Consider the following 8,748-nt stretch of genomic DNA (forward strand, 5'->3'; position numbering starts at 1 on the left):
TTTGGGGAAATTGCTGTAGTAAGCAACGCTGAAAGGATCTATCCCTATCTTGCCCATAAAATGTAATTAAATTTCCCATGAAAGAGCTTTTTCAAACTCACAGAAATAACTTTTCTTGCCCTGAAAAGACATCACTTTGTTATTTGTATTGGAAATCTTCACCTCTGTTACAAGTCAATTCTGTAATCGCTTAGAAGGAAACTGCATAAATACAGTTTCTCCATAGCAAAATTAAAATGTGCTTCGTCGCAAGGTTTTGCTTTTGCATGCAACCGTATCTGTGAAGTCAGGATCACTTGAAATTAGCAGAAGGGTTATTATTTACCGTTTCTTTCAAGCATCCAGCAGAGTAACCCACAGAAATCTTCTTTTCATTCAAAATCCAGCATGAAAGACTGTTTAGTGAAACGTTCCTATCCCAGAGATTAACTAATTGCTCAGCAGTCACTCATTTCCACCGCCCAGCCAAGGACACTGATTCCTTTCCCACATGCAGATGGAGTAGTGGTTTAACAAAAAACAGTTCCTGGTACAGGAGGATTAAGGAGAATTTACTGGAGAGCAATTAAAGCCGTTGTTAGAGCAATTTGTTTTTGAGGCAGATTTTCACATCAAAGTAAAGCTATCTATCTGAGGAGTGTATAGAGCAGAACAATAAAGCCATCATTTCAAGCCATCTATCGTGCTTCCTCAGAGCGTGGATTAATAAAGTGAGCTAAGAGGACAGGGAGATTTACAGGAGTAAATTAGGTGAAGTGGCCTAAATGCAGTTTGCATTTGGAAGGAGGTGCTCTGACTTTGATCTCTGCTCTTGCTTCTCGTGGCTTCTGCTGCCCTCCGTTCCTGCTAGCTTTCTTTCTCATCATGTCATCCTCAGCAGAGAGCTTCTGACCATGCTGCTTGCAGACACTCCTGCCAGCAGAGCACCACGCAGGCCTAACTAGTACCAAAATGCTGTTCCTGGAAGATGAGTTGGAGCCAGTGCTCCTTGCTGGCCCCTTGCTGGCTTTAGTGGGTGTTGCTGGCTTGGTCTTCCCATCCTGTCTGCTCCAACCTCCTTGCCTTGTCCTGACCCAGGAGGAGGCATTACTCCAAAGTCTCCTTAGTATTAAGAGCTAAAAATGCATCTTGTGAGCAATGCTGCCATTGTCCTCTCTGTTTTGGAAGGGAAAGAAACTTGAAGAGAAGTAGGCTTTCAAGGCAGAAAGCCAGTCCAGACAGGGTGGGTCCACCCAGCAGTTTTTAGATCCTTCCCAAAGGATGGTTGGAATTGATGCTATTTGTGTTTTTTTTTTTATAAGGGAGGTGAGGCACTGGCACAGGTTTCCCAGAGAGGTGGTGGGTGCTCTGTCCCTGCAGACACCCAGGTGAGGCTGGATGGGGCTCTGAGCACCTGATGGAACTGTAGGTGTCCTTGTTCACTGCAGAGGAGTTGGACCAGCTGGCCTTTAAGGGTCTCTTCCAACTCCAGCAATTCTGTGATTTGGATTTCTCTGGCTCAAAATTTCTCTGGCTCTACAGTTTCAAATGAAGAACAAATATTGAGGTGCATTTCACAAGCCCATGCCCCAGAGGTCCAGTTCCTATTTAATTACAAATATAAGGACTCAATTGAGGTTATTTCCTATGTATTCATTTCCGTACATTCTTTCAACAGTAAAATTTTTTAAATTTAAATATATTTTTAATTAATATAAATTTAAAGAAAAAAAATCTTAAAAACTAACATTTAAAAAAATATTTAATATCTGAAAAAAGTTATATTGATAAACACGTTACCCTGTATGTATCATCAGTGTATCATCTTCTCTTTGACCTGCCTGGGTTTAAAAAGCACTTTGCTTTTGGAGCAAGCCTGTTTACCAAAAGTTGCATGAGAAATTGGGCTAGCTTTAATACCATAAAGAGATCTTCCAGATGTGCCCTTTGTTGGCAAAGCTCCTAGATAGGGCTTGTCCTCAAGAACTGAGGCATGAAGCCTTCTAAGCTCATCTGGGCACATCAGAGCAGTCACTAGAAGGTATTTATTGGTGTTTACCATCTTCTGCAATGGGAGAGGTTTGAGCATGATCTGTCCTCTTGACACATCTGGGATTGGGGTGATGTTTTCAATACAAAGGGCTTGATGTACAGCAGCCATCACCTGTCTTACCCTGTTACCCTTACCTTGTTCCCCAGTGGTTTGTCTGAGCCCTCCATGCAGATAAAACACCTGTTTTTTTCATAAGATCTCACTAGGACCCACCAGCCTGGTTTGGTGCAGTCATCTCTCATCCTCCCCCTACAGCTTTTAAAATAGTACTGCTTATCTGGAAGGGCTGGTTGGTCTCTGGGGGGTGGGGAATGCATCCCAACTGGCAACTGGCCATAACCCCAGCATGCTGGAGAGAGTAAAAATAGCATCAGACGAAGGGTATAATACACACACAAAAGCTTTAAAGGAGGGCATTTTCAAAGCCTGCTTCTAACCCTGACGCCTGCACTGCTAGAGGGAGGGCTGGGATACTTCTTACCTGCTGTCTCGCAGAGGATGTCTGCATCCGAGCGACTGGCACAAAGCTCAGTTTTTAGGCACAGGAGACAAACAGATGTTTCAGGATGCAGGTTGTCTGACCTGTTTTAACATCTAGCTGCAGGTGAGATGACTCACAGCCTCCCAGCTGTCTGTGGCTCCTGGAGGATGGGTTCATTTGCAGGCACTGGCTTTGTAGGTGGACCGTGCTCCAAGGGCCTGTGCTCTAGAAATTGGGTGCAGTTTGTAGTTTGTTTTTAGGAAGGAAAATGGCACAGTTATCTGAGCACAGCATGGATTGGGTTATCCTGTGTTCACATTCCAGGTCTGACACATATTCGTCTCCCCCATTAGCATGAGAAATACACTAATTACTGTTCTACAATCCACTCGAAGATGTGGAAAGTAAAAGTTTGTTTTCTGTTGTTCAGCCTAGATGTGAATTAACCATCCCTTCTCAGTATTTTTGGTTATATTTGTTGGGTTTTATTTAGCATTGTTCCCAGAGAAAATGGAGAAATTAAGTGTATGAGATTGCAGTATTTGTTGTTGGTCATATTGTCAAGAACTCTCAAATCCATTTGCCAGCTTCAGCTAAGCTTGTGAGATGAAGGAAATCTCAAGGATAATTAAATTCCTAAAAAAAAATCAGTTGCTGGTTAAAGAAGAAAAGATCACCTGTCCATATTCACATTTCTGGGCAATCCTAGCATGTAGCTCCTACAAAACATGCTTGCCTTATGGGAGGATACAGGGCTTGGAAAAGAGGCAATGGAAGACAGTTCTTCTATTATTAAGCAGTTGTGTCGGATGTGGACAGGATCAAGTCTCTCCAGTGGGATCTGAACACTGGTGATGGTGTTGCTCTGTGGTATCAGACATCTGCAAGTGAACCTTGAGTCATTCAGTGTGGTCAAAAGATGGGTGTATGTCCATAAAAATGTCATTGTTTCTACAATTTTTATTGCTGAATCTATTTGGAAGCTCCCACTCATACACTCTGTGTTCCCTCTGCTGCATTTTCCAGCATGGCTCTGGGCCTGTGCTGTCAGATGGATGACTGGCAATAGGGCACAGAGATTTCTTCTAATTCCTTAACCTCAATCATTTCTCTGATCTGATTTCCAGTGCTTCTGGGGAGGGGAACAGCGAGTAGTTGTCTTCAGGGCCACATCACTGAATGAGGGGGTCTGGCGTGGTGTTCTTGTATTAAATAGGTGCAAAACCACAGTGTTTTAAATAAATGCACCAGGTTATGAGTGACCAGATGTGAAGACATCTCCCAGGCATTAAATACAAACAGAATAGTTATCTCTGGAGCAAAGATCTCAGAGGTGAGCAACACCCTCCTCATCCTATCCATGAAGTACTGTATAAGTTGGTAGCCAGTTGCAGCCCCAATGCAGCCAGATGAGAGGGCTCCCTGTTCTATTTTGCATGGCCCCGTGTAGATGTGGGAGACTGAAATGTCATGTCTGCTGCATGTTCCAGCTTCTGGAGCTGAGTCAGGCAGTTCTCCTAGGACAGAGAACTTCAGCCTCCCTTGAAAATTGGGCGCAGTGGTAGGACGTCTCATTCTGGATACCCAGACTATATTAATCACTGGGAAAATCTTTGCATCAACGGCCTTGTGTGACTTCCCCTCTGCCTCCCTCCTTGCACACCCACTGTATTCGTCACCATGACAACTGGCTGCCCTTTTGTTATAGGTTTCTGTGAAATGTCATGTATTGTGCACCACTGACAACAGCAGTGAGACATTCTGGGAACGGGACACAATGATCCGTGGTCCAGTATTTGCCACTTTCATGAACTTACTGCAATTCTTCAAGATTAATTAATTCGGGTACTTTAATTCATTCATGCCCTTGGAATCACTTACTGAGAGGTCTTTGCAAATCGAACAAGGTTGTGGAGGGATGATTTTCACATTACTGATATAAAGAAAGACAGAAGAAAATGAGTGCATTTCAAAACATCTGAAGAGATCATAGATTTACCAACTAATTCCACATTAAATGGAACGAGAGGACTTGTGAAGGTCCCTTTGGAAGTGATGGTGGGTTGGGGTCACCAAGATGGTGAGTTACCTCTCAGTGTGGTGTGCAGGGAAGGGAGATGGGGCCGACCATCAGTTCACTTTTGCTTAACCTTCGACAGCTCATTAATTAATGTAATCCCCATTCCTCTCCTTCGTAAAACAATTAAACAAAAGAAAAATGGGAACTCGGTCTCACGAAACAGGATTGGTGTTGCATGGGATGGTCTTTCCCAATCCCATCCATAAAGGAAATGAAGTCTTACACTGAATCACTGTCGCATTTACTGAATTTAGCACTTGCCATGAGACCCAAGTGTGGTTCTTTACTCCTTGAGATGTGCTCTGCTCACAGTTAATTCGGTTTCTTTTGATTAATTCCTTTAGGGTTTGTGCCTGTTCCTGGGATATATGTTTCGACAGGCCTGAGCGTAACCTTTCTGAAAAGGGTCAGGGAAAACTGAAATAGCTCATCCAATTTAAAGTTTGAAAATAAGCCTCACTCAAATCACTGAGGAATGTCAGCAGGAGGTGTTTTTCTGTGCTTATTTACAGATAAAAAGAGCTTGCAATAGTTCTTAGACATTAATGGAATTAAGTTGCTGTGTAAACACGTTTAATCTGGATGTGACTTCAGTTGAACCACTGTGGAAGTGGATTAAATCCAACCATGTGAAAATATTTTTAATATGGTTAACTCTGTTGCTGCAAAATAACCATTACTATTAGAATTCACATCCTAGGTTTTTTTTATTCCCCAGTTCTTTGCCTGCGTATCTTTATTTTCTTTTACTTGTTCTGACAACATTGAGTAGTCCCAACTAAGACTGAATCACTGCCACCCATCCCCACATCATGGCCATGTTGAGCTTCCCTGTGCTGAGGCACTGCAGCACTGTGCTGCTGATCCCGTGCTGCTGGGCTGAGCTCATCCAAGTGATATCTGGCTCGGTGCTTCAGGGTCAAGCCTCTGACATAGAAAAAGACAGTAACTTCCTGGCTTTTGGAAGAGCCTGCTTCAGGAATGAGAAGTACAGACTGTGTCAAATTAGCAAAGTTTTGGCTTTTCTCCCACAGAAGGCAGCAGCAGCAGTCACGGGTAATTATATTCTGTACAAGGAGATAACCTCTGGCTAGAGAAGTTTTTAACAGAGAAGAGAAAAGCAAGAAATGGAAAAAAAAAAAAAATACAAAGGCAGGTTGCAGGGGAAGAAAAGTTCTCAGTGAAGTGCAAGTGTTAGGAAATTAAAAAAAATGATGCCGTTGTTTCTGTTGTCCTATTGGTGGCTCTGGTCTTTGCAAACAAGTGGCAGAGTGGAAGTTAAAGATGGTATCTCGATGCTTTCCCAGCCCCATACTAACTGGTGTGTGGGGCATGGGAGCACTGCCAGCCCTGCAGGATCCCCATCCTCCTGCAGGCACCGCCTGCTGTGGTCAGTGAGCAGGGCATAGAGGATGTTTCCCCTCTTCACGTGGCCTGGCACAGCATGGTGCAGAGCAGCAGTCAGAAAATGTGGCTTCACTTATGAGTAACAAGCATAGAATCAACTTGAAGTGGTAGTTCTTTGGGTCCTTCCACGTGCTCACATTCCTTTTGCTACAGAGCATTGCTGCAGGGTGAAACAACTGCAGCGCTAAATGCCTCCCTCCTCCGAGCCATGCAGCATCATGAGACAGTGGATACTGCTGGGTGTTAGAATCACACAGCCCCGTTACGGTGCTCCTGGGACACCCACACATGTTGGATACATAAACTGTTGTGCTGCTGTGTGAAGCCACGTGACACGGCACACGGGGAGCCTAATTGCACCCTCTGGCCACTGCCACATCAGTAGCAAGAAGGAGAGCTAAGTAGTGCACACGTTTGGATGTTCCAGTCTCTGAAAGGGTGTAGTCATTGAGTTATGCTTATGGCTGTGTAGTCTCTGCTGAATTACCATTTCCCTTTGATCTGCACTAAAGAGAGCACCAGAACAGGTATAAGTGTGCGTGTAATGGATAGGTGAGGATCTCTGCGTTCAGGTTCTTGTTTGCTTGCTTTCTTCCCTTTTTTCAGTTTCTTTCCTCCTGACATCAGGATATTCTTAGTTCTTCGGGGCTATATCTTCTGCATCAAAAATACAGGTGAAACTTACTTTTAAACTGTATCTTAAAGATGGTGTGTGCACGTGTGCATGCCTATGCAGTAGCATATATCTGAGGTTACTATGTTTTGATCATAGAATCAAAGAATGGCCAGGGTTGAAAAGAACCACAGTGATCATCTAGTTTCAACCCCCCTGCTACGTGCAGGGTCGCCAACCAGCAGACCAGGCTGCCCAGAGCCACATGCAGCCTGGCCTTGAATGCTTCCAGGGATGGGGCATCCACAGCCTCCTTGGGCAGCCTGTTCAAGTGCCTCACCCTTGATCAGCACCATTGTAATTCACTGTAAGAAACTGAGATAGAAAGGAAGGAGAAATATCTTTACCCAGATAGGACCACACTATTTCCCCGTCTGCCACCTATCTTGTTGTGTTTGGTGTCCTGTGGGTACTGACTGTTTTGGGTTTGTCCCCTGTAGATCATCTTCAGGAAGATCAGCGATGTCAAGAAGGAAGAGGAGGAGCGCATGCGCCAGAAGAATGAGGTGACACTGAGCATTCCTGTGGACCACCCTGTGCGGAAACTCTTTCAGAAGTTCAAACAGCAAAAGGAGATGCGGAATCAAGGCTCAACCCACATCGACCCAGAAAGGAACCAGCTTCAGGTGGAAAGTCGGAGCGTGCAGAATGGGGCCTCCATCACAGGCACCAGTGTGGTCACCGTGTCTCAGATCACCCCCATCCAGACGTCCCTGGCTTATGTGAAAACCAGTGAGGCGGTGAAGCAGAACAACAGGGATGCAATGGAGCTCAAGCCCAACGGGAACGGAGATCAAAAGTGTCTCAAAGTGAACAGCCCCATGCGGATGAAAAATGGAAATGGGAAAGGGTGGCTTCGGCTAAAGAACACGATGGGGACCCACGAGGAGAAGAAGGAAGACTGGAACAACGTCACAAAGGCTGAGTCGATGGGGTTGCTCTCTGAGGACCCCAAGTGCAACGACTCAGAGAACGGTGTAAATAAAAACCCGCTGAGGAAAACAGACTCTTGTGACAGTGGAATAACAAAAAGTGACCTTCGCTTGGATAAAGCCGGTGAGACTCGCAGCCCCCTGGAGCACAGCCCCATTCAGGCTGATGCTAGGCATCCTTTCTACCCTATTCCTGAGCAGGCCTTACAAACCACGCTACAGGAAGTCAAGCACGAACTCAAAGAAGATATCCAGCTGCTAAGCAGCAGGATGGCTGCCCTTGAGAAGCAGGTGGCAGAAATTTTAAAAATATTGTCTGAAAAGAACGTGCCCCAGGTCTCTTCCCCCACATCCCATTTATCACCCCAGCGACCCCCCCAGATACCTTGCCAGGATATTTTTAGTGTTTCAAGGCCTGCATCACCTGAATCAGAAAAAGATGAAATCCACTTTTAGCATATACCTATGTGTATATATGTATACAGTATATATGCAGAGGTGTATATATACCTTTATACATATATAGGTGTGTGTATAAGGTAAATATATATACATATATATTTTCACTTGCATCCAATATGACTTGAACACACCAAGGATTTTGATATGTAAATATTGCATGTCCAGCTGGATTCTGGCCTGCCAAAGAAAACAATTATTAACATAGATATTGCTTGTATAATATGCAGTTGACTGCATGCACACTTTACATTTATTTATAATCTCTATTATGTAATAAAAGAACGACTTTTGTTTAACAAAGGCAATGTACTATTTAAAGAATCAGGGTCTAACCTGCCAATATTGCCATGACAGTTCTGATCTCAGGCTGGGTGAATTGAGCTTTTACTTCCTCACTGTCTTTTCCGCCAAGTTAGGCAGTAAGGTGTTGTGACATGGAAGACATGTTCAGGCTTCAAGTAGCACCATTTCCTGATATCATTCCACTACAATATACTCTGTATTTGGTAATAAGTCCCCCTACTCCTCCTAAAGGGTGGGCTCAGCTCAGTTGCCAGGGAAGGGCACCATGTTCGGTGCTGAAGTAGATCACTGGAATTTATTTGTGTGGATGTTGTGCATGCACAGCCTTCTCTTTCAAGTATCCTCCTGCTCTTTTAACATCGTAAGTAAGACATAGTA

The 8,748-nt window shown here is 44.2% G+C and overlaps 1 protein-coding gene across 4 annotated transcripts in view; it reads left to right on the top strand.

Moving 5' to 3' along the window:
* The window catches only part of KCNH5 (potassium voltage-gated channel subfamily H member 5), a 141,807-nt gene extending 133,570 nt beyond the window's left edge, over positions 1 to 8,237 (top strand). For all 4 annotated transcript variants that reach the window (XM_031605594.2, XM_090141803.1, XM_090141804.1 and 1 more), the window contains one exon: positions 7,114 to 8,237. In XM_031605594.2, coding sequence (XP_031461454.1) covers positions 7,114 to 8,061 — 948 coding nt within the window. In that variant the 3' untranslated portion in view covers positions 8,062 to 8,237. The remainder of the gene's footprint in view (positions 1 to 7,113) is intronic.
* The last annotated feature ends 511 nt before the right edge of the window (positions 8,238 to 8,748 follow it).

This window comes from Phasianus colchicus, chromosome 5 (assembly GCF_987193195.1).
Source record: "Phasianus colchicus chromosome 5, bPhaCol1.hap1.1, whole genome shotgun sequence".
In the NCBI taxonomy this organism is placed as follows: domain Eukaryota; kingdom Metazoa; phylum Chordata; class Aves; order Galliformes; family Phasianidae; genus Phasianus; species Phasianus colchicus.